General features: G+C 60.9%; 1 protein-coding gene across 2 annotated transcripts in view; it reads right to left on the bottom strand.

The window, feature by feature from the left end:
- TAFA5 (TAFA chemokine like family member 5) overlaps positions 1 to 25929 on the bottom strand; it is a 191819-nt gene that overhangs the window by 18633 nt on the left and 147257 nt on the right. For both annotated transcript variants that reach the window (XM_086711966.1, XM_086711967.1), the window contains exon 3: positions 17449 to 17576. In XM_086711966.1, coding sequence (XP_086568092.1) covers positions 17449 to 17576 — 128 coding nt within the window. The remainder of the gene's footprint in view (positions 1 to 17448; positions 17577 to 25929) is intronic.

The following is a 25929-nucleotide window of genomic DNA, read 5'->3' on the forward strand; positions in this document are numbered from 1 at the left end:
GCACCCGCCAGCCTGGCCTCCGAATGGCCCGAGCATCTTTCTGCTTCTCTTGACGCCTGTCCCCTAAGCACTTTCTCGAAAGGCAGTTCTTAGGCACATCCTTCCCGAGGCCTCCACGTGAGACCCAACGGAATTAAAACCACACGCGAGCACCTCCTTCGTGTTCGGGCTGCCCGCTCCCCGACTGGGGGTCTCTCTCCCCACTTTCCTCGCTGTTCCCATTTGCTGTTTCCAGACCTCCCTGCCGCTGGGCTAGCTTCCTGTCTGCGTGCCGTCCCTCCTCCGCGCAGTTCAGAGCCAGCCCTGCTGTGGGGGCTCCACTGCCTCCCGACCCTGTGACCTGTCTGTTTTTGGGAAGGTGGGTTTGGCTTTCGGAGGTTTGGGCTGTCAAGGTAAGTCCGGGCGGCCCGCTGAAGGCGGGGCCCCGCGTGGGCGTGTCGGGCTCCTGCTGACTCTGGAACCTCACGGCGTCCTCATCTGTACAGTGGGGAGAACAGTCTATGGCTCACGGTGGCCGTCAACCCGAACAGGTGGATTTACGTGCGTGTGCACAACAGCGTCTGAGCATGTGTGCTGTCTGGAGTGTTCCTGGTTATTCCCGATTCCTCAGACGCAATTTATAGCGACTGCATCCCTGTCCTCACCCTGAAGCCACCTGCCCCCTCACTTTCTCCTGCCGTCCCACGGTCTGGGTGGCCACATCCAGTCTGGAGTCCCCGGGGAATTCAATGTGGCGTGAGGTGAGCGGTCAGACTCTGACTTGAGTTGCCCCCAAATACGAAGCCCGTTTTCCCCGGCCCGCTGTCGGGGGCCCGTCCCTTCCCCCACTGGTCTGTGCAGCTCACCGCACCCCTCAGTCCATCCCACGGATGCCCACGTTCCACTCGGGGCCACGTGTCCGTGGAGCAGGAAGTAACCCTGGGAAGGCTAACACTTTGCATCAGGTTTTAAGTCTGCCCTCGGTCCTTGTATCAAGGACCAGGGGGGTGACGGCTGGGGTGCAGCCTGGGGGCCGCTCGGCGGCCCCCAGCCCGGGGCTCAGCCACCCACAAGCTCCCCCTGCACAGCCAAGTGCACGCCTGGCGGGACGTGGACACCCCGGTGGCCTCTGTCCCAGAGCCTTCCTCCACCTCCACCGTGACGGACCTACCCTCCCACAAAACGTAAAATCCCTTGTGATGTTCCCAAAAACTTCATCGGAGATTTGACTGAACTTGTATTAAATGTAAACATTAAATCTGAAGGCACAGACAACCACACAGGGTTTAGGCACTCACCGACTTTATCGAAAAAGGGATTTATTCAAATCCCTTTAATTGTCTCCTGATAAGACTCTGCCCTTATCTTTATACAGGTAATCAACCTTTTCTCACTAAAACGTTATTTCGAGTGACTTCACATGTTTTCTCCTGTTATCAACAGAGATCGCCCCTCCCTCTTACTCCGGTTTATTTCACTTGTGTATTTTTAACACACCCTTACGCTTCTGAAACACATTTGCCTTGAAGTAGGAACAGAACCAGCTTCTGTTTTGTCTAGCCTCTCCTCCACAGCCAGGTAGGCAAGTTTCTTCCTCAAGTCTGCGGGCAAGTTCACCTGCTTTCGCCTCCTAAACGACGTTCGCCACATTCAACCAGCTGCTAATTCCGTATCCCCGCGGGCAGGCTCGGAGGACTTCCCCTCACCTAGCCCCGGGCTGGCAAACTCAAGTGGCAAAGGGCAGGGGGTACAGATTTTCAGCTTTGCAGGGGGTAAAGTCTCTCCTGCAACCACTCAAGTCTGCTGCTGCAGCCCCGAGGCATCCCTAGACCACCTGTAAGTGAAAGGAAGGCTGTGTTCCAATAAAACTTTATTTATAAAGATAAGTAGGGGGCCGGGTTTGGCCACCAGGCCATAGTTTGCTGATTTCTGACCTAGAGCTTATCTGATCTCAGCTTGTATCTGCAAAAACGTACAGATGAACACAAGGGGACAACCCTCTGTATTCATAATTGGTCCATTTTAATAAACTGATTAGTTTTCAAGGCATTTCAGCGGCTTCTGCAGAGGCTTGGGAACACCTGTTTTCCTCATCTGGGGGTAACAATGACTGTATTTTCTCGTATCAAATAATTGCGCGCCTGCACTTGCCAGATCTTCGAGAAGGTCATCACGGAGACGGCTGGCTGCTGGCTGCCTCGGCGTCATCTCAGATGGATGTTAGGTTCCGGGGTGGGGGGGCCCCCTGCCTTCTCCTCCACGTGGCCTTGGAGGTCTGTGGTATGGATGCTGTGGTCTGATATTTTCCTTAGGAATAAATGTGGTTCCTGCCTGGTGCCTTTTTCAGCATCTATGGAATTAGAGCTCGTGTTTATCTGAGCCTCTTGTGGGGCTGGTTGTCTTTTCTGATTCTAAAATATTAAAATTGATGTTTATTTCTTACCTAAATCTACTCTGTGGTGCCTGCTGTGTTTCTTAAAGGACTGAGTTATTCAGCACTCTGTTACTTTATGCAGGCACAGATGCGTGTCCCAATCACCCCCGCACATTTCGGGGGTCCCCCAGATGTATCCACTAGCCCAAAACAATGCGGGGCACACGGGGGCCCCCAGGGGCACTTTGCTGAGTGAGTCCAGTGCTCAGCACACGGCCCGAGCCACATCACAAACACAATCTTTGTGGACCACAATGGCTTTGTGTGTTCTCGGACCTCTGGGGAGACAGCAGGTGTCGTGGTTTCCCTAGTCCCTAAAACGAATGGGGCAATTTTCCAGTATTTGGGGAAAAGATACCTGCACGTGAATGTTTTTAAGAACACGGCTGTTGGGACGCCTGGGTGGCTCAGCCAATTAAGCGTCCGACTTCGGCTCAGGTCACGATCTCACGGTCTGTGAGTTCGAGCCCCGCGTCGGGCTCTGTGCTGACAGCTCGGAGCCTGGAGCCTGCTTCAGGTTCTGTGTCTCCCGCTCTCTCTGCCCCTCCCCTGCTCACACTTTGTCTCCCTCTCTCAAAAACAAATAAACATTAAAAAAGTTGAAAGATAAAGTGACTTAAAGACATTAGTATGCCAAAGTCCATCTTTCACTGTGCCTGGCAATACACGTGTGTGGCTCTTGTAACATTTGGAAAGTGATTAAACCGCACGGACTTTATCGTCTGGGATGTGCTGGCTCTCCTGCGACAGTATTACTCTTCTAAATCCTTCAATTCTATGGCAGCCTTGGAAAGCGAGGGGGTTGGCATCCCACCCATTTTACAGATGTAGACACTGAGGCACAGAAAGCTCTGAGTTAGGCAGGTGTCAGGTGCTCAAGCAACAGACTGACTTCAGACCCTGAACACGGCTACTCGAGTGTGACCACTTTTTTCATCCTTTCGCACCTCCCCACCCCGACCTTCCATTTGACCAAAACACTGTGGGAAGGTACTGGCTGCTGGGGTTATTACTATTTATTTATTTATTTTGGGGGGCATCTTACATATACTGGAAAGTGACCAGAAAAGAAGGTTGACACATTTCCCTCTTAGGCAGGTTCGATTCGTGGATTATGGATTCTTCTGCAAGGGTTTCATCAACAATGGGCAACTGGAAACATCCTGTTTGTATGTTAATGTTCAGTACGTAGCTGCAAATTCAGCTGTGATATTTTTATTGTTCAAAAGATCTACGTCCTGGTTATTTTTATTGTTATCTGTGGTTTTTACTTGATCTTAACACAGATGTAAGGGTTGTATAAATTTCCAACTAAAAATTATGTTTCTGATCATTTTGTTTATTTGCAGTCAGGCTTGCGTCACAGAAATGTATGCTAATCCGTGATACTTTCATTATGCTGGACTTTAATTATCGATATGTGTCAATAACTATAAACATTTGTATGACCCTACATGTATCATCTTTAAGCATTAAATCGACATGTTCCAATTTGGTCATTTTTACCTACTGATTTCCTTTCCCTCTCCTTGGCCAGGTATACCTTTATTTATTTGTTGCTTTAAAATTTTTGTTTGTAGGAGTGCCCTTAGAAGGTTTCCTATATTTGATTATTCATTTATTTATTTAATTTAAATTTTATTTTTAAAGTTTACATCCAAATCAACGTATAATGCAACAATGATTTCAGTATATTTGATTATTTTAAAACCCGATTTAAGCAGTCCTTGCCTTTTAGTAGGGGAGACTAATCCACTTACGTTTATTGTCACCGCTGGCACAGAAGTTGTCATGAATAGCACGTCCCACTCCGATTTCTGGTTATGGTCCGTTCACGGTTCAGGTCTTTATACACACACACGTTTCACATGTTTCCTCCTCAGCCATAGTTTGAAGGAATCAGGTTCTTCTTTATCGGCCACCTTTGTGTAATCGAACGCACTCTCAATGATGAAGCCATGTCTCTAACGACCTAAGTCATCATGGGTCCTCTACTCCACGAACAGACCTTAGGTCACTCTTCTCTTACTCACCAGCTGCTCCGGCATGTCAGCCTCTGTTAATCTCACCAGAGGCTACAAATTGGTTTACTATCACACAACGATCATCTTTCACAATATACAGTGTACTAAATACATGCTGTGGATTTTGCGTTCAACTTCCTAAGCACACTCACAGGGGTGATTTGTTTGACTCCACGTACCTGTTGGTATCGAGAATCGCCATTCTTCTTCTCACACATGACCTTTTCCCTCATCAGCTCTTGATTTTTATTTCTTCAATTGGCTTGAGATGATTTTTGTTCACATTTTCAGGGAAGCTTTGTGGGTGGTACACTTTCTAAATCCTCGCAAATTTAAAAGTGTCTTCTTTAGTCCCTTGGTCTGAAAAGCAACTCGAACTAGGGGTGAATTCTTTTTTTTTTTTTTTTTAACGTTTATTTATTCTTGAGGCAGAGAGACAAGCGTGTGAGCGGGGCAGGGGCAGAGAGAGAGACACACAGAATCAGAAGCAGGCTCCAGGCTCCGGGCTCCGAGCTGTCAGCACAGAGCCCGACGCGGGGCTCGAACTCACAAACTGTGAGATCATGACCTGAGCCGAAGCCAGACGCCCAACCGACTGAGCCACCCAGGGGCCCCGAAGTGGGGTTGAGTTCTTAAGTGACAGTATGTTTTAATCAAATCCCTGGTGGTGATCCTTCCTTTCCTTCCGGTTCAGAGGGCGCCTGGTCTGTGCCTTCGTAGGTTCTGTGGACCTCTGTCCTCCTGTCTTAATTTTATTTCCCTGATTTAGCCTGGCTCGGGATGAGGCAGCCCCCTCTCAACCTTTCCACGCAAACACAAGGCCATGGAGTGCGTGGGTCCTGATGCTTCTGACCTGTTTGTAGTTGGGGGTTTTCTTTCCAGTCCTACTTTTGCCCTAATCTGACGATTCTTTCTTTCCTGGTCACGGTGGCTTCCCCTCTGGAGCGCCCTGTTTCTCAGGTTAGGAATGTGCCCTCTGCCCTCACACCTACCAACTTTTTTCTCTCTGGCTCGTTTCGTGGCTTTCTCCTATGACCTGTTCCTTGGCTGAAGACCCCCACACTTCACGGCATCGGTTTTCTGCAGGGACGGTTCCTTCATTCGCAGCTCCCAACGCCTTTCTCGATTCCACTCATGTTTCGGGTATCCTGCCTTTCCTCCAGCTCACCCAGCAAACCTCCTTTGCCCCGGGCGGTCCTTTCTCTGTGGCTCGCGGCTCCCGGGTCACAGAAGGCACAGCCCCCTGTATGTCTCTGACACCCACCAGCAGACATTCTCCAAAAGTCTCCTCTGTGTACCTTAAACAGCTCTTGTCAGAGCTAACTCTGCCTTTAATGCTTTATGAAGTATTCCTTTCCACAGTGTGCATTTTCCCACAGGCTCCTGTTTGAACTTGGGCCCTGATGTTTTTTTTAAACCCCCTTCGGACAAGCAGAGGCCTAGCCTGGCCTGGAATGAGCCAAGAGGCCCGGTGGCAAGCAAGTCTCCAACCTTCCTCTGGGTTCCCGGGCGGGGCGGGGGAGGGGGGAGCCCTGCGGTTCCAGGCTGGCCTGGAAGGTCTGGATGCACAGAGACCCCCAGCCTTCACGTGACCCCAACAGGCTCTCAACTGGGAGGGGGGCAGCTCCCAGGGGTGTTTATCCCCCTTGGGAGGTCAGGTGCTCTGCCTCAGCTGGAGAGTTTTATGTTCTTTTGAGAACGCTGAACTGAGTGGACACACAGGCCCCTGCGTGAGCCACCGCATTGCCCTCTCCTGCCCACCCCGCCCCTTCCAGTGAAGCTCACCTCCACCCACCGCCTCCTGTCCTGTCATGCTGCTGGGAGTCAGTCTCTGCAGGGCGATCGGGGGCGCTCCTGCTGGCCCGACCCCACCTCTGCAGGCTGGTTTCCCCGTGGGTGCAGCCGGGCCTGGGGCTCGAGGGCGGGCCCGGGCGCGACGAGGAAGTCGCAGGTTCTCTCTGCATTTTAGGAGGTTCTCGTCGGAGCTGGGGCGCAGACGGTAAAGCAATGTGCCAAGAAGGGGCCTCCCATCCACGTGCGACACGCCCATAGCGAGGCTACCAAACTCAGCACGTGTCTCTCTTTTCTTTGATGCGATGGCCAATTGGTTTTATTTCCAAAAATACATAAGACCGGAAGCGAGGCAAAGACCACGCAGCTGTCGTAACAAGCGTGACACCATATGAGTCCAGAAAGTCCAGCCGCCACATGAATCCAGGGGGCCCCGGCCGGTTCTTCGCAGACGTGGAGGAAGGATCAGACCATTCCTCTCTCCTCCAAATGTCCAACAAGCTGGTTCCGTCCTAGCGTGGATGGCCGTGGTAATGGGGACGAGGGAAGCTCCTCCCTCCCCCACTCATCAGTCCCATGAAGACCTGAAGCCACGTGGGCAGAGACGACACAAAGTGAGGCGCAGCCAAAATTCAAACAAAACCAAGAGACGCGGCAACACGGCCAGCACCCCGGGGCTTTCCTGCTACCCAGCGCCCACTACCAGATGGGCCGGGGGCTTCCCAGAAGGGGCTGCGGGTATGGCTTCTTCCTCATGATGCAGCCACTGGGGATGTGAGCACTCCAGAATATTCCGGAAGGTGCCACACGAGGAAACCAGCAACACTCAGACCCACACCGACTCCCCTGGGCTTTCGTAAACCGTCCTCTCCCTTTCCCACCACCCCAGGGACCTGTGAGGTCAGCCTGGGGTGCACTCTTCCCCCATCCCACAGATGAGGAAACTGAGGCTACCAACGTGTGCATGAGAAATATCACCACGTGAAAGGGGTGGGGACGATCTCACGCAGAAAGCGGAGAAGCGGCCGGAGAGTGGGAGGCTTGTCACGGAGCAGGGCACAGCGGGGGGAGGGGGGTCACACACAGCACCTGGCGGGGCCGAGCTCGGTGCTCCGGCCGGGGGAGAAGACGCGAGGGAGGATGGGTGCCAGAACGCAGCGGGGGCGGCTCTGGACCCACCACCCAGGACCCACGTCGTCCAGTATACGCCTCGGGTCTATTTGGGAGTTGACGTTTAAGGTAATTTGGGTTGAGACAGAAATCCTTCTGTGTTTTAGACGGATCTTTAATGAGTGTCCACGTCACATGCCGTGTGGTCCCCAAGTGGCACGCAGACAACTGGGGAGGGGTCGGCCGGCGGAGGACCCTGTCCCCGGTGCTGCTGTCCAGGCGGCACAGCTGGCCTGGGATCAGCAGCCCCCCACGCCGGGCGCACAGAGGACAGAGCCCGGAGGCACAGCAATGGAGACAGGCGCAGCATGATCGGAACCAGGGGTGCAAGGGGCCGGCTGGGACGTGGGCGCCAGGCAGGGAAGGCATCCTGCCCTGGAGGTTTGTGCAGTGTGCACACTGACCGACTGACTTCTCGCTTATGTGATCTTACACATCACGGCACAGCCGAGAGGGGCTGGGTTTACCTCTGTCCTTTACAAAGAAGCAAAGCCTTAAGCAACGGCATTTGTAAGATCATAAGGACGTATTAAACCAACAGGAAAAAACATGTTTTGGATCACTTTGCCCAAAAGCTCACGAAAGCCGGGACCAGAAGACAGAATTAACACAAACAGTCCCAGCAACTCGGGATCACTCTGAACTTGATCAGCCCGTATCAAACACTCGCTGTTGACAAGGTGGCCCCTTCATGCTCACGGGGTCGCAGGGACCCCCCTTGACTTCTGGGATAGCAGGAGAGCTCTGGGCAAAGGCACAGGGCAGGCCACGACAGCCCACGGCCGTGTGGTGGGCTGACAGGGTGGGCAATGTGGTGGCAGCAGCCGGTCCGCTCGCTCCAGAAGATTCCCTTACCGGGGGGGGGGGGCACATACTGTGTCTGAGGCAGGGTCCCCACCTTCCCTGTGGACTGCTGAGACTTGGGACCATTTGACCTTCTTGGATCCCGGAGCCCCAGGCATCAGGGTGAGCGGTGGGACATGGAGGCCTGGCCAGTGCCTTCCAAAGGCCGGCATTTTTTCCCCATCTATTCAGCAGACACTTTTGACCTCACGTCTAAGCGATGGCCACTTGTGCAAGCCCAAAAGGGGCCGAAAGCTGTCCCTCCACGGACTGTCACGGGGGCCCGTCCACTGCTGTCCCTCCACGGACTGTCACGGGGGCCCGTCAGCTCTCTGAGGGGCAGGACTAGGCAGGCTTCCTCCCCGCATCCCAAGCATCCAACATGGCTCCAGGAAGGATGGAGGTGAGGGCAGGGGAGGGGGGGAGGGGAGGGAGAGCCCCGACACTGTGCCCCAGCTGCCCACGCAGGGGCGAGGAGACGGCAGAACTGAGCCTCCCAGGCCTCGCGCTGGGGCCCGTCCCCAACCCTGATGTGGTCGGCTTGGCGGGCTGGCATCACCTCTGTGGCATGAGGGACGCCCCAACCCCGTGGCGGGGGGCTCGCCCCAGGCCCACTGGTTTCTCCACTGGGCACGTCCCCCCGCAATTCAACCGTGTGCCATTTACGTATTTAAAACAATCCAGAGAACAAGTGCTTTCAGGAAAATTGAGACTGATGCAGTGCCGTTACCCTAAACAGCTACCAGCACGTGATGTCTCCCATCGCGAAATCGGCCGAAAGTGCCCACGGAAATAATGCGGGCTCGGTCAACCCAATTTTCCGTTTCTGGGCTCGCTTCTGCCGAGCAAATGAAGACTGCCGCAGCTCACGATGCTAGCTGGTGCCGGGCCGGCCGGCCACGTTCTTTGTTTACACACGGAATCTATTAAAAAGTCCAGCTATTACTGTGGTGATAAATAGCAGTGATTCAAGGAACACAAAATGGATTGCAGACAGGGATCAGAGTAATGACTCGGTATTTTTCATTGTTTGTGCGGCAGAAAGAATTAGCCGGGTGCAGGCACTGACTTGCTCGGGGGAGCTCTGCCCTCCGCTCGGCCTCCCTGGACGCTAATCCTAGAAACCTGACAAAAGCCCTTTGCCCTGGCAGGACGTCGTCGTATTTGCAGAGATGCTCCCAGAGGGCAGATGAGAGGGGCTGGCTGGGAGTCCTCCCGCGTCTCCGCCCTCCTCCCCTCCGCTCCCCCGGGCGGCCACGCCCCATCCTGAGCCCAGATGCCTCCCTCCCGGCAGGGCACACCCCGGCCACGCTCTGTGCGCTGCCTGGGCTCCAGCGGACCCGCCATAAACACCATTCCATCCGATTCCACATGCCTGACGGACGGCGGCCCCTCGGCCCTGCGGGAGGGGCCGCTCAGCCCCAGACCTCACGGCACGGCTGGCCCTCTGTCCCCTGATCCTTGCAGGCGGCAGGGGAGGCCCTGAGCCACGGGCCACCGTGCGCGGTTTCTCAGCCAAAGCTCCGCCCGGCATCCGCCGCGGCAGAGGAGAGCCCTGAACAGACGCCAGAAGCACATCCTCGCGGGCGCGTGCGGGGCGTGAGGGGCTCCGCCACATGCCCCCACCGCACGGATCCCAACGGAAACTCTCCAGCTGAAAATCCTGTTTGTCCGTTAGAGGCACGTCCATTACCCGTCTCGTCCTCGCGCCAAGATGCGTGATAGAGCTCTACAAGTGGCGCGGGCGGCCGCTAATTCCCTCCTCGGGAACCCGCCGTGGCGGACACGGCACAGGCTGGACCGGGGATGATCCCGCGGGGCCCTCGTCCCATCCTGCGCTCTGATGAGGAGCCTCCTGGAGCCCCAGCCTCGTCTTCTGCGACTGCTCTCTGACCCCGTGCCCTGCTGACCTGCATCGTCCCACCCGGAGGCCCACTTCCTGAGAGCCCGCTGCGGTCTCCCCACCTGCCCCCCAAATCCTGGGGCAGGGGCCGAGGGGAGACACGGCCCAACCTGGATCAACACAGGGCCAGGTTCCCCGCTGACACCACCGTCTGTTCCGGGCGCCTTCCCAGGATCCCATGCACCCCGCACCCGGGGCTGCTCACAGGGTTCCCAGGGTGTATTTCTCTGAAACAGAGGCCGGCCTGGGGCAATGTGTGCAGGAGGGAGCCCTGTCTACACGGACAGATGCCCTGGGAGGGGAACGTGGCAAATGAGCTTGCCTGCAGAGGCTGGGCACGCCGGGAAGGGCCTCGACGCACAGAGCCGGGGGCACTCGGCTGGGGGCCTGGACACCTGCCGGGGGGACTGATGGAAACCCCCGCAGATCCGCAGGGACCACTGTCTCCCTCCCCCAAAGCAGACAAGGAAAGACCTGCCACAAGCCAGCCAGTTGTGGCCTCCGGCCAATAAAGCCCCGCGCTGCCTCGCTCGGGGCCCAGAGTCATTTTTCTTTTATTGGTTTTCAGAATGAGCAGCAGAACGGCGGCTGAGACCCCGCTCTGTAATAAAAGCTTCTAATTGCTGGGATGGCTCATTCAAGATCAGAGACAAACCAGAGGCCCCCAAACGCCTCCACGAGGCACTGAGCTCCTGGAAGCTGTCGGGATGATCCCACCTGTAGGGGCTCACGGCTGGCAGGCACGTCTGGAGAGCCCTGAAGGCCCGGGGCCCACGAAAGGGACCAGCAGCGCGTCCCCTCCCGGTGGGGCCAGAACCTGCAGTTTCCACGCGCGGCGCGGGCTGGCCCGGACCGGGCGCTAGGAGTGCTCAGGACATGCCGGCCGGTGCGGCGGGTGGACGGCCAGACGGGCGAGCGGGCCTTCAGCGGCCGGGAGAGCCAGGCTGGGGACACAGTGATCGCAGGAAGTGGTAGACTGCGTCCACGTTCCCGGAGGTCCTGGAACTCAGGAGCGAAGGAGCCCTGGGTCGCCCTGAGCACGGAGGGACGGAAGGAGGCCTCACAGGGGACAGAAAGCTGGGCGCACACAAACCCCAAGGTCGGCAAGGCTGCGGGAATTCCTACTGACCCGTGGGCCTGAGGGGGGGGGCTGGGAGGGACCAGGGGACCCCTCGCAGAGAAGGGAGAGCAGACGCACCACACACAGGTCGGCCGCTCTGAAGGTGGGTGCCTCCACGACCGCACCCGCCACCCTCCCCGCTGGGGGCCTCCAACCCCCCCACCCCAGCCACGGACCCCGGACCCCGGACCCCGGGGGCTGCCACGCTGACTTCGGACGGCCTAGCGCCTAGTGTGTGGGCCGGGGGGTGGTCCTGGATGCCTACAGGAGTCACCAGGCCGGAAACACGAGTCCACCCTGACACCTGCCCCTCCCACCACGGCTGCCACCATGTCCCCTCTCTAACACCGCAGACCCAGTGGGTCCCCTCCTCTGCAGCTGGGACCACAGAGTCTCATCTGCAACCCTCTCCCTGACAGAGTGACCTCGAGACCATGGCCCCAGCGGGCCTCACAAAGACAAAGCTCTCCTGAAGTTGTCCCTGTGCCCCCGGCGCACGCAGAAGGGACTCTCCGGCATCTTCCATGTCCCCTGGGGCCCTGCCTCACCCTTGGAGACGACTGGGCCCCCCCAGCTCCTAAGAAGCCAGGCTGTCTTGGGAGCAGGCCACAGGTGCCCGTGTGGACCGCTCTCCTCCAACCGTCTCTGCCCACTTCAGACAGCCGTCGCCTCCCTGGGGAGTCACCTGAGGACCCTCCTGGGGCTCCGTGGGGGCAGGGCTTGTGCCCACCGGGACTTCCCGGACCCGCAGTGCCTCACAAATAACGGGCTCGCGAGATACGTAATAAATAAAGCTCTCCCGTGGGGGAGAAACGCGAGAGCGGCCCAAAGCTTGGGGGCCCCACGGCTGCAGCAGGCTGGGCCGGGGCTCCCCCGGGGCTCATCCTGCTCGGTCCTCTTCACGAATGGAGGACTTTATTCTCACCGCAGGGTATGCACGGAGGGGCCCCACCGGCTAGAGGCGCTCTCTCCCACACCCGGGAACATTCCTCCAGTCCCGGAACCCCAGATCGGGAGCTGCGTCCTGGAAATTGGGAAGACATGTGCTGCTCAGGTCTGGCTTCGAGCGACTGGGCAGGACAGCAGCGGCCGCATCCGAGTCCGAACGTGACCCTTTCCCCTCCGGCTTTGGGCCGGCCCGCGGCCCCGCACTGACTCACCCCTCCCTCTGCAACCTGCACCTCTGAGCTCTGGGGATTTCTTTTCTTACGTATTTCTTTGATAATCTCTCCTCCGTTTCTCTCCGTTTTTGGACCCTGTGTTCTTCGGACCTCCTGAACTGGTCTCTGTTTTTCCTACTTCTCGTCAACAATCGACGCTATGACTTTCTGGGGCTCCGTCCTTCCACCAGCGGGCTAACAGAATCTGCTCTGCACACACACACTCGTGCAGGTGTATGTGCACACAAATGCGCACGCGTGTGTAACCACAGGTGCACATGTGCTCACGTGTGCATTTTATACATATTTTATACCTCCGTCCTCATAAAAACTATACACGTAATCCCCCCAAAATGCCTTTTATCTCCCTGGTGTCCAACTCAGCGTCTTAAATCCACCGTGACTCTTGTCACAAATCTTGGGCGCGAGAGCATGGGGGTGACAGCTCACCCCTGTGTCGAGAGAGGTCGGCGGGGGCCCCTTACAGGGGAGCACGGTGGATGTGGGGCCATCGCACCCTCCTCCCCCGCCCGGGGGCTCAGGGACCCCACCTGGGGGAGGAAGGGAAGAGGTCGGGGACATGTGGCCCCACTGGCGTGCCCTCCTCCTGCCCCCTTCCCACCCCGCTCCCGCGGGCACCCCGCCAGCTTCTCTGCGCGGCCACTGGCTCCACGGCCTTCCGGGCGCCTGTGCCTCCAGCCTGTGGTTTGCGTCCTCTGTGCTCCCTGCTCGAGCACTGGCCCTTTGCTTTCCCCCACGTCCTCCAGCATGGCCTACAGACCCAACGGGCAGAGGCTGGGCTTCCCAGAAGGGTCCTCGGGCCCCATGCCACGGCGACCCACCTTGGGCTGGTTTAAGTTAGCGGATGGGATGGGATGGGACCCTCGTCCCACCCAAAATTCATGCCCACTGACCCTCGGGAAGTGACATTTTTGGAAATGGAGTCATCTTAGGTGTAATAAATAAAGCTCATGAGACAGAACCATCCTTAACCTGGGACGGGCCTGGACGTGACGGCCGAGCGTTCTTGAGGGAACCACTGGCTCCCACAGGCACACGGCTACGTGACGACGGAGCCCCAGACCCGGCCTGAGGCCGACAGACCCTCCCTCCTCTCCTCTGGAGGAGCCTCGCCTTGACATCTGACCTCCGGCCCCCAGAGCCCAGTGAGAATGAGCTGTGGCTGCGGTCACTTGGCGGGGGGGGGGGGGGCGGGGGGCGCAGGGGACTCACGGTGGAGGGATCCTCCAGAGAGACAGCGTTCCGGGAGCTGAGGGGGCCTGTGCTTCTCAGGACCTGGGTCTTCAGGAAGCTCCCCCACCTGGAGACGCACCAGACATGGGCCCCACCCTGGCACGAACCCCCTGGGGCCGTCTGCCGTGGGGCCAGGCGGGAGGGCCTGCCTGCATGGTGCCTCCTGCCGTCTCCTCTCCTTCCCCCTGTGCCTTTCTCCTTCTCTTGTCCCTGTCACTTTATACAGGTGTCCAGATGGCAACATGAGCAGCACGTGTGTTTTTGTTTGTTTTTTTTAACAGGGGGCCCAGATCATTTGCTAGGTTCTTGGTCCTTGTAAGATTCTCAGTGCAAGTGTGTGGAGAGTGTGTGGGGGTCCAGTGTGTGGGGTCCAGGATATGGGGGTCTAGGGTGTGGGGTCTAGGGTGTGAGATCTAGGATGTGGGGGTCCAGGGTATGGGGGTCCAGGGTGCGGGGTTCCAGGGTGTGGAGATTTTACAGTGTGGGGGTCCAGGGTGGAGGGATGAGAGTGTGGGGGTCTAGGGTGTGGCGGTCCAGGGTGTGGGGATCTTAGGGTGTGGGGGGTCTAGGGTATGGGGGTCCAGTGTGTTGGGGCCAAATGTGTATGGGGTTCAGGGTATGGGGGTCCAGGGTGCGGGGGTCCAGGGTGTGGGGTCTAGGGTGTGGGGGTCCAGGGTGGGGGGTGTCTAGGGTGTGGGGGTCCAGGGTGTGGGGGTCCAGGGTAGGGGGGTTAGGTTGTGGGGTCCAGGGTGGGGTGGTCCAAGGTGGGAGGGTCTAGGGTGTGGGGGTCCAGGATGCAGGGGTCCAGGGTGGGGTGTTAGGGTGTGGTGGTCCAGGGTGGGCGGGTCCAGGGTGGGAAGTTCTAGGGTGTGGGGCCCCAAGCTTGCAGGAGGCTGAGGTGGGAGCTCCTGGCCAAGCGGGCCATCTGGACAACACATCATCCTCAGGATGGTACAGATGGGCAGTAGAAGGGACAGTGGCCCCCACCCCGTCCCATGCTAGCTTGCTCGGCCCGGACGAGGGCTCTGTGGAAAGACACTCAGCACCGTGGGGGTGTTAACAGGCAGGACCCAACAGGAATCAATGACAGCCCCACCCCCGCCCTGGCGCTTGTCTGCCGTGTGAATTTTTCCGTAGTAAGTGCTGAGCTCCGGGACCGGTCGGCAGGCCAGGCTGGGCCGCCGGGCATCCCCTCCCAGGGTCTAGCCGAGATGCCAGGACACCGTGACCCCCTGACTGCCTGCAGTCCCGAACAGCCAGGCAGGATGTCCACCTCTGGGCACAGACGAGCTCAGGCTGCGGCCGCCGGGCCTCGTCTCAGAGCCGGCTCCTGGGAAGTGTGGTTTCGGGGGAAGCCAGTTTCCACGAAGTCCCAGTTCCTGAGCAGAACGGGACAGACACTCCCCCCAACCGGGTGCTCGCTCCGCACAGAACTCAAGTGTGGCGCCTAATGGCTGACCGGGAACGTGGGTTTCTATCTGGTTCGGGGGACAGAGCACCAGTGCGCGGACGAGCACCTGATGACACATGCAGTTCATGGCCTCAGCGCCTGACATGGGGGAGGGCGCGTCTTCCCGGGTCACGTTCCCGGTGCAGGCCAAGGTCCACGGGCCAGCGGAGCGAGAAGCGGAGCCTGGGGCCACACAGACATGGGAGCGCCCCGAGGCCGCCGGGCCACCACACCTCACCGTGTCCTGCCGTGACAACCCCATCTCCCTGGTGACCCCGTGCGTGGGCTTTTCACTACGCGGCATTCACCCTCACGACGCGGGACTCTCTTGTTTTACTGTATTTCTTCTAACTTCTTTTAAATGCTGGTCATGATCCAGGAAATTAACTTCATGACCCACTAATGGGGAGCAAGCTGCCCTCTGAGGAGCCACGCTCTAGGACACGCAAACACCAGCACGCGCCCGGGGTCTCTCCCCAGGAGCTGGAGTCATTAACGTATCGCACCCGCGTACGGGGGCCCCGCGTGAGGGCCACTCACAGGTGGGTGGGCACAGAGAAGGGAACACGGAGGCGTGAGGTGAGACGTGGTGGGGGGAGGGGCACCGCTCCAGACACGCTCTAGCCACTGAGTTGGAATTGGCTGTCACCTGGCCAAGCCATCACGAGGTCCCTCAGAGCCCATCTCACGGGAAAACCGTCGTGATGGAAGGGGAGACCCCATAGTGCTAACTGAGCATCTATAAGAGAATCGAGACGCAACCTTGAAACCCGGACTACGCCTCCAATTATACGGTGTTTGGGTCAAGAGCTCAAGTAAACTTTTCGGAAAGCTTTGCAAACGGGTCACCGCAGCCCAGCCTTGCCGTGAGAGCCAGAGCTCTGTCTAGAGACACCTGGGAAGACCCCCGCCCTCCGGCTTTATCACACTGACCCCTCGGTCCCCACGGATGGAGGACAGTGGCCCTGGCCAGCGAGGGTCTGCGTGTCCCCAGGTCTCCCCCGTTTGGGAACGGCACACAGACGGGGACCCTAGAATAACGAGCCCCTGGAGCTGGTGGCCACAGGTCAGAAGCTCCCCTGGGCTCCCTCGGAGCCGCCAGGCAGGTGACAGGTCCCTGCACACCTGATGGGCATGAGGACAGGGTGGCCGTTCCCGTGTTCATCGCGGGTGAACAAGTGACTATCTCAGCTGAGGGCCGCATGTGGCCAGTGCCCCCCGCCCAGCCCACGCTGCCACCAAGGGAGAACTGCCTAACTCCCACCAACGGGCAGCCGCTGCTCAGACCGTGCCCCCGAGGGGCCTGGAGCATATGGGCTCCACCCAGAGGCCGCGGGTTTTCCTCTGGCCCAGCTCCTGAGGGCTGCGGCTCCCACAGCAATCCTGGGAGGAGGCCCGGACCCCCGTGGGGCTTTCCAGATGCTTCCCCAGGGACCCCAGACCTCCCTGACTCAACGTTCCCGAGGCGGGAGTCACGGCCAGATCACAACCTACTCCAGTCCTCAGTTTCTAGGTGGAGCGTATGAGGAAGGGCGGGATTGGGGTGAGAATGGGCCAGCAGGCAGCAGAGGTCATTGCCGTGTGGGCCTCGGCCTGCAGAGCCCCAGGGCCAGAACCAGAGGACACGGGCGCCGACTCCCGTGGCCTGGGCCGTCACTGCACAGGCCTCGAGGAACTTACCTTTGGAAAAGGGACCTCAGCGAGGAGTCCCAGGACCCCCTCCCCTCCCCTCCTGCCCCTCCCACCCCCGCCCCCAAGGAACAGCAGCCATGGGGACAGGGCTGGTCGCAGCACCTGGAAAGGAGGGTCCGCGGTGTGCCCCCTCAGTAGACAGGGGGGTGCTGGGGAAGGACAGGGGGCACCTCGGGGGTTTGTCGGGGCCTCTGCCGAGTGGCCACTCTGCAGTGCCCAGGGTGGGAACAGACATTCAGGTCACCACCCCTCCCCAGTCAATCCTGCTCTTTTAAGAGCCTTCGCCCCCCTCTGGGGGGCCCCAACCCCTTCTCCTGGAGCTTCGAGCATGCCCTTGCCCCAGAAACGAGACAACATCACCAACCACCGGTTGTGCGTGGGCCCTCAGCTACCTCCTGAGTGGTTCTGTCACGCTCTCCGAGACGGCCCGAGGGGGCGGAGACAGCCCAGGGACCAACTGATTGGAGCCCAGAGAACGAGGCGGGTGTGGAGGCAGGCGTGGCCTCTCCACACCAGGAAGCCGACTGCCCCCGTCATCGCCGGTGTGGGGCCACCTCCCCTTGAGGACCCAGTGCCCGGGGCCCGCCGCCCTCCCTGCGTCCCAGAGCGAGCAGGGCCGCGTACGCACCGTGGTGGTCTTTATCCGCCCTCCGGGCTGCGTGCACGTCCAGCCTGACCGGTTGATCAGCAGGTCACAGCCTTCACCCTCCAGACACGGGAGCATGTCGCACCACTGCTTTGTCTTGATGATCCGAGCTGTGGGAGACAGGAGGGCGGTCAGCGTGGCTCAGCTGGGGCGGCGCCCGCACCCTGACCCCACCCTGGGCGCCGGGCCACGGGGGCCAAAGGTCTGGTGGGCGGCGCCCAGGTCACGTGGGGCGGCCGGCCACTGCTGCCCTGGACCCCGATCAGTGCTGCTCCCCAGGCCCAGCCCTGCCCCCAGCCCCCAGCCCCCAGCCCCCAGTAAGTGGTAATGGGGTGTTGAGGACAGTTTCAGAGAGCAGCCACGGCCTCGTCCTGAAGTGGACAAGTCTGTTCTCTCCTTAAAAGCAGCACTTGGGGCGCCTGGGTGGCGCAGTCGGTTAAGCGTCCGACTTCAGCCAGGTCACGATCTCGCGGTCTGGGAGTTCGAGCCCCGCGTCAGGCTCTGGGCTGATGGCTCGGAGCCTGGAGCCTGTTTCCGATTCTGTGTCTCCCTCTCTCTCTGCCCCTCCCCCGTTCATGCTCTGTCTCTCTCTGTCCCAAAAATAAATAAAAAACGTTGAAAAAAAATTAAAAAAAAAAAAAAAAAAAAGCAGCACCGATGTCCCTCCGGTGTGGCACACGCAGGCTGGGTGAAGGATGGGGATGCAGGGGCCGGGGGTGGGCGCTGCGAGCGGGGTCCTCAGGAGGTGGGCCAGTGCTGCCATCGGACCGATCCACGGCGGGTCTCGCAGTGACCATGGCCCCTCCCTGGTCCTCCTCCAAAAGCGGGGGGCTGACCTGAGCCCCTGTCATCGCCTGGGGTGCAGGTAAGCGACAGGGTGGGTAGACCCCAGGTGGCCGCTGAGCCCGGAGTGACGCGGTGACCATAAAGCCCGAACCAACCGCTTCCAGGCAGAAAAGAGCCACGTTTCTCCCTTGCTGGAGGCACCCCATCATTTTGTGGCTGCGGGCCTGTGGCTGCTTTCCGAGTTAGGACACAGTGCGCGTCCTTACAGAGGCACGTACGGCCAGCTGACCGCACTTTTACAGGAAGGGGATCCGCGCAAATCGGAGGGTCCCCCGTGCAGGGTCTGCGCGTTCAGACCGGATGCCCCCAGCGGGCCAGACGCACGCTTCCAACCACAGCCTCAGCCCCAGCTCCCGCCCCCCTGCCGGAGGACGCACACGGGGGTCCAGGCCGAGCGAGCGCAGGCGCGTGTTTGTGCATCTGCCCTGTGCCGGTGTGCCTGTCCCCTCGGGGGCGGTGGGAGGAGGCCAGCGGGGCCGGGAGACAGGCCGGGTCGGGACCTGGGGCCGTCCAGAGGATGCACTAGGTGGTCACCCTGAGACCCGCTCCTTTCCAGGCCAGGCCACGGACGGGACTGCACCCCGCTAAGTCGCAAGGTGAAGCCCTGACCCTCTAACCCCCAACGTGTGCGCCCTCGGGGACCGTGCTCTTACGGAAGTCGGGTGACATGAGGTCACGAGGGTGGGGTCCTGGTCCCATAGGACTGGTGCCTGTGTGAGAGCAGACACCGAGTCCCCACTGTCCCTCAGCACCGAGCCCACGAGGACATGTGAGAAGCCAGAGGAGGCCTCTTGCTGGAACCTGAGCCACCGGTGCCCTTGCCTCAAATCCTGGCCCCCAAACATTTGCTGCTGAAGCTGCCCTGGGGGTGGCATTTTGTCACAGCAGCCTGTGACACGAGGGACACTCACCCCTCGGACACACTTCTCATTCAGCTGGAAAGTCAGCACGGAAGACACTGCAGCTGAGAACCAGTGCGGCTCCCCAGGGCAGGGTGGGGACGCGCAGGACTCCATGCGCAGCGTCCCCAGGAACGTCTCTGCAAGGAGCGGCCGCTGTCCTGGGCCGGACCCTTCGGGGAGACGCTGGGTGCAGGCGGGAGCCCCTCCCGGGCCCGGCCACGTGGGAGCCAGCGCTTTGCCCAGTGCACCACCCCCCCCCCCCCCGCCAGGCCTCCCTCCTCCTCCGCTCATCATTCCTGCCAGGGCCCCACCACGACGTCCTGTCCCGGATGCACCACTTTGTCACGGCAAAAGATGGCCCCAAAGCCCTGTTGGAAGCCAGGAGACGGACACCCTAAGCCCGCGGAGCGGCTGCGGATTGAGGCACACGCCCGGCCCAATCCCCGGAAATCCCCTGCGTGGCGTCTGGGCGAGGATCCTGACAAGTGTCGGGGAAGCTTCTCTGGGATCAGCGGTGAGGATCGGCGAGGAAGGGGCTTAAGTGTGGATCAAAGGGAATCCGCATCCGCGCTCCCTGTCTGTCTCCCTGAGCCGCACCCAGGGAACGCGGTCACCGAGGCTCCGCCACCAGGGAGGCCTGGGCCGCCCCAACGCCTGACCGAGGGTCCGAGAGCGAGAACAAGGTGTCTCGGGGACGACGTCCCCTTCGGCGGCGAGAGGACGACGAGGTTCTGCAGGCAAGAAGGCCACGCAGGCGGGGAACTGCGTCATCCAGGAGGGGGCTGCACAGACAGTGCTGAGGGCCGGTCCCGGCTGGGGCTGTGCTGCCCAGGGTGCGGGACACCCTGGGACACGGCCAGACGCCCGAGCTGGCAGGGCCGGCAGAAGGGCCTGGGTTCCATGCTGCACTGCCGTGTGCCGGCTGCGGGGCCTCAGCAGCAGCATTTGTCCACCCTCAGGCCCGGTCCTCCCAGGGGAGCACGGTGCCGGGAGGAGGAGCAGGGGCCCACACAGGGCTCAGCCTGTCGGGGCGCTCACGGACACGCATCCCTCACGGTCGACCCCCTGCAGCCACTGGGGCTGGCGGCCGTGGACAGACGCTGGGGGAGAGGGCCCCAGCCTCGCGTGCACCCTGAGGACCTCGGGACGCTCCCGTTAGCCTCACAGCAGCTCCCCCTGCCTTGCCAGGCCCTCAGCCGAGGCCACGTCACCGCAGTGTGACCCCGGGCTCCTCCTGGGCTCCGTTCACCTTTATGGAAGCAGCCTGGAGGCCGCGGACTCCACCCCTCCACTCCTTCCCGTCACACACGCAGCTCTGAAAGTGGGGAACACGCAGCCCCCCTCGCCGTGTCCACACGGCCGATCACAGATGTCCCCGCCTGCTCACATGTGCTCCTGTTCACACGCACGGGAACACGGCAGTCACGCAAATGCACACAGACTCTTAAACGCACGAACACGGGCAAACAGCACGCACCCGTCTGTGCGTCCACGAGTGCGTGCGCACACACACGAGCGGATGCATCAAGCGGCTGACGGCCACCCGTCCCCCACGCAGCGTGGCGGCCGGGTGTGCCGGGGGCCGGCCCCGCGGAGGGCACTGGCCGGCCGCTGCTGAGCACACGCCTTCTGTTCGCTGCAGAGCTCAGCTCAGCCGGCCCAAGCCCACTTCCTGCTGGAGGCGGTGGCAGGCACGGCTCCGGCCACCGTGTCCCAGGGACACAGGGACCTTTCGTGCCACACGTCACGGTGTCGGTGATGCTGAGGCAGCTCTGGTGCCGGGGAGGGCACCCGCCAGGGGCTGATGGTGCCCCCAGTGGCTGATAGTCAGGGGCCTCAGCCGCGTGGGCAGCTGGGCCCCCGTCTCATCAGGCGTCATTGGCACGTCCCCTGGCCTGTCCCTGGGCCCGGGAATGCAGGCTTTTCCAGACTGGGGCTGGGGGCCAAAATGGAGCCTCTGATGGGGCGTCTGCTCGGCCGTGGGGGGTGCCATTGCCCCTCCCTCGGCCCGTCCCCACCTCGCATGGGTCCCCAGAGACGCCCCCAGGCACCCAGCACTCGCACCTCCTCTCGCCAGCCGGTCCCGCTCCCTGTGAACATGCTCGCACCTGCCCACACGCACCCCGGGGCGGCTCTGTGCACCTGCTGCTGGCTGGGTGCCTGCCCCTCCCCCGGCAGCGAGCGCTGGGAGCCTCAGGCTGGGGCCCCGAGTGGCTCCTGGCCCCGCTCCAGACTGCCCTCCACGCGGACATCCCAGGGACACGGGCTCTGCCTCAGGCCCCTGCTGCTTCAGCCCGCTGCAGCCATGGGCAGCGTGTGGCAGGCTGCTCGGGACACAGCTGGACGGGCATCAGAGGGCCAGAGGGGCAACGAGGCCATGGTGGGGCGGGTGGCCCTGGTCCGGGGAGAGAGGCGGGGCACTGGGGAGAAAGGCCACAGCGTAGGGCCCGCAGGCAGGGGCCACAGTACTACAGGTGGGGAATTTGCCGGATGGTCAGTTTGCCCAGACGGCGTTTGGGCCAACGGTGAATGGAGCTGAAAACGGGTCAGGAGAGCCACAGAGTGACGGGGCCGGACAGGGGGCAGCGGGGACACTTCTGAGAAGAGACGAAGGAGAGACTACCTTCCGGGGAAAGGACAGCCCTTCAAAAACACAGCAGGACGGCAGCGGGATCGGAGGAGGGGTCCCTACGCAGCCCCCCAGCAACATGGCCTCACCAGCCCTGGGAACACTGGCCTGGCACACGGGCACACGTGCCCCGGAGAAGCCCCTCCTTCCTCTAAGAGACGCGCGAGCGGCCCAGCACCGGGTCCGAGTCAGGCAGTGGGGGACCGTGGACACAGCCGGGAGCTCCTCCCGCCGGCCCCCGACCCCAGCCCGAGCCAGGAAGGGGCGGCTCAGGGGGCTCCCCGCCTGCGGCAGGGCTGGGCGGGGGGACGCGGAATGTCAGGGTGGAGGGTCCAGCCCGTGTCCACCGCTCCGAGCTCACTGAGCTGCACGGCTTCGTGACTGAAGGGCAATCTGCTCGCCCCCGAGAACACTTTACTCTCCCGGAGCAGCCGGAAGCTTCCATCCAGGGCAGAGCCTGGGCTCGTCCGGCTGCTTTGCGAGCACACCCTGCGGGCCACGGGGTCCCTGGCCCCGTGTGGGGGTGCACCGAGGACCCTTGCTCTCTGCCCCTCAGACAGGGACTCCCACACAAGGGCATGAAGGCACGGAGCCCTCCCGCCACGCTCCCCGGGTCCCCCACACCGTCCACTGGGCCACCCTCGGGGACCGCCTGCCAGAGACGCAGGGCTGAGCCGTCCTCTCTGAGCACCGTCCCCCAGGGAGGCAGAGCCCGCCAGGGTCCACTGGAGACGACCACGGCGGCCGTCCCGGCTGGTGTTGGGGCCCCGTGAACGTCTCCTACTGGAATCCCAGACTTTGGGCCCTCGGTGGGGACACGTGCCTCCACCCAGCTACCCTTTTACATCAGGACGATGAAGGTCAGGCAAGCCGTGCTCCTTCCAAGGACTCTTCTAGAAAACACTGGGGACCTGCGCCTGTGGGTGCAGCCTGGCCGTCCTGGAGGGCACTCTGTGCCTACAAGTGTGCCCACACTTGCTCCGCAGCCTTTGCACAGGGAGAGGGGGTGGTGCTAAGGCCACACGGTGGGGGGGGGGCACAGCGCCCGGGGCCACAGCACCCTGCTGGCTTCCTGCCCGAATGCCCCTCCGGGAGCAGTTCACGAGGAGAGAGCGTGGCAGGACACGGGCACGGCTCGGTCCCCTGCCCCTGTCACGACCGGGTCACGCCCATTTAAGGCAGTGCTGGAAGGAGACAGCCTGGGACAGGTGCCGGGAGCCCCTCCCACCAGTGCCCCGGGACAGCTCTGGGGGAAATACGGGGGCTCTGCCGTTACCAGCGGGTTTCAGACAACATGTGGGCGGTGTCCCCAACTCCACAGCCTCCGGGCAAAGGCAGAAGAAAGCGTCAACGTGGAGCAAACTGGCAGGTGCCACGCCCAAGGACCTCCCCCGAACATCTGCCCTAGAAAAATGCTGCCAATTTAAATGTTATTGGTTCTGCAGTTTTGTTTGTGTTTAATCTGTAAGTGGTTTCAGTCTTTTTCCAGTTTATAGTCTGGTGAGGACACCCGGCTTGGTGTTTGTTCATATCCCGGCAACATTATAATAGAAACCATTTAGGTCAGTCGCGAGGGGCCCAGGGAAGGAGCTTTCCCTTCAAAGGAGTTTTCAAGTGGTTTAAGTCTGGGCAACACCCGCTGCCCACCCGCAGTGAGCTGGGCAGAGAAGGAGGCAGAGCCGGGGTGGGAGACGGACGCACGGAGCCTCCGGGACCAGACTGGGGCCGCAGAAGGGAGCCCAGAAGGTTCCGGTCCCGTAGCCCTCACCACCCTCGCCCCAGCCAGAGGGGCTTGGATCTCCTGTGACAGCCCCCTCTGGGGTCTCCCTGCCGTGGCCCCAGCCTAGAGACGGAGGGACCTGGAGGCGGGCGTGTGCTGTGAGCATGGGCTGTGGGGTAGCCTTTCTTTCCCCCTGTCCCTCCGGCCCCTCCATGGGGGAAGCGTCTCCCCTGAGATTCTCATAGATTCCACATTTGTTGTAGTCGTTCGGGCAACGGAACATCTTAAGTCGCTCGCAGCGTCATGCAGAAACCAGGGCCAGCCCCAAACTCGATTAAGCACTGATCGATCCCTGCCCGCCGCGGGGCCCACCCCTCCCCGGGGCCCGGTCAGCCCCTCCTTTCTCCCTCCTCCCAAATGACCTGTGAAGGGCGGGGTGGAGACCGGCGCAAACTGATGTTGGCTCACGGTGGGGCCAGGCCGTGCCTGGAGGATGCTCAGTCCCGATTCTCCTTCTCTGGAGCACATTCCAGAAGCCTCAAAGGCCCAGGAGTCTGGCTGCAAAGTCTTCTCTGCTGCACTACCCCTACTCAGCAGATCCAGCTCCCTCTGGCTCAACAGGCCTCCTCACCACCGCCATCACCACCACCATCATCACCACCATCACCACCAGCATCATCACCACCATCATCACCATCACCAACCATCAGCAGCTCCCGGACTGAGCTCTTGTCGTATTGGGCACACTGGCCCCTTCACTCCAACCACGCTTCTTAGCGGAGGCTCTCCGGAACCTCTTTCAGAACGTGCGGGTTCTGAGGGTTCCCGGGACAAGGAACTGTGAGAAGCTGGGGTTCATGCCCAGTGGCCAACCCGTAAGTGCCCTCTTGTGGCCTCTGTCACTCCAGGACAGACCTCCTTCTTTTCAGAAGCCCCCCGTGTCCCAGTCTGATACCTCCCCGCTTGTGCCCACGGTGCGGCATGAGCAGAGACTGGTGAGGAATCTCAACCCCGTCGCTGAGGATGTGGACACAGGGGCTCCTATATCTCATTCTTCACAGCCTCCAGCCTCCCTGGAGGACAGCTGATGCGGGAAGGCTGCAGAGCTGTGTTGGCACAAACCCACCCGGCTTCCTCCCGTCGGTGGAAAACCCCGCTGCAGGCAGAGATGGTTATGCGGCTGCAGAGGGGGGCCCAGGCGGCACCCCCAGGCCCCGCAGCAGAGCCCGCGGCATGGGGGGCAGCCAGCCAGGACCTCCTGCCCGCCCTGACTCAGCCGGCGAGGGCCGTGTGTCCTCCCCAGTCTGGGGGGCCTCAGGGCTCGTGGTGGGTGGTGAGCAGGACTGGGAGGCAGGAGGCCCGGGTTCGAGTCTCAGCCCTGCCACCACCTGGACTCCTCGAGCCTTTCGATTCGGCTCCTAGTCAGTGTCTCCAAATCGATCAACAGAAAACACGCCGTGCCTGACGCTTGATGCTCTGGAGGGACGTCCAGGTTCTGGCCAGGGCCTGACGCTCCCGCCTCGTGTGTCCCAATGGCAACAGAAGGTAAGCCTGTGTCCTCACCGTACAGACCGCATCCCCAGGGCCTGACCCTGGAGCCGGCGTGAGGCACTGATGTCCCAGCTCACCCAGACGCCTTGCAAATGCTGGGCCAACAGCTGTGGCCCCTGACGTGCCAGCGAGCAGCTTAAATGGGGAGCAGTAAGGAAGCGTCTGGGCCAGCACGGGGCCCCCGCTGTGTCGAGTGTGTTCCATTGGATAACTGGTCTCGCCCAGAGGCAGGTGGGCGCGGGGGTGGGGTGCACACGAGCACCTGTGTGTGCCCACCTGAGCAGGTGCTCAGCAAACACTGAGGAAATGCCCAGACACACAGAAGAGCGGGCCGTCACAAAACCCGACTTCTGACGCGTCGGCTGCTGGTTCGAGTGTCCCCAGTAACTCCAGGTGACCCCAAGACCGAAGCGCAGACTTGCCTCCTTGGCCCATAAAGCCCGTGAACGTCCAGCACCCCGCTGCCTGAATCCTGGCCTCCTTATCTCTGTCCTGCCTCCAGAACCTTCTGCCCTGGGCCTGATCACATGTCCCCTCCACCTCCCAGGCCACCCTCTCTCCTGGCTCCCGAGTCCAGGCCAGCATCTGGCCTGCCAGGCCGCCCTCGACGCCCTCACACCCCACATGCAGCCGGCACTGGGGCCCGGAGCCCACACCTCCGGGGGTGCCTGTGCACCCCTGAGCTCACAGAGCGCCCCCCTCACTTCCAACCCTCCCGCGGAGTCCTCGATCAGAACATTCGTGTTACAGGGAGGAATTAGCACGAGACCGGAGCCGGGCGGGACTCTCTTGCCCCAGGAAGACAAGTGGGCACA

Source organism: Puma concolor, chromosome B4, assembly GCF_028749965.1.
Source record: "Puma concolor isolate L17-30 chromosome B4, mPumCon1.1.hap2, whole genome shotgun sequence".
Classification (NCBI taxonomy): Eukaryota; Metazoa; Chordata; class Mammalia; order Carnivora; family Felidae; genus Puma; species Puma concolor.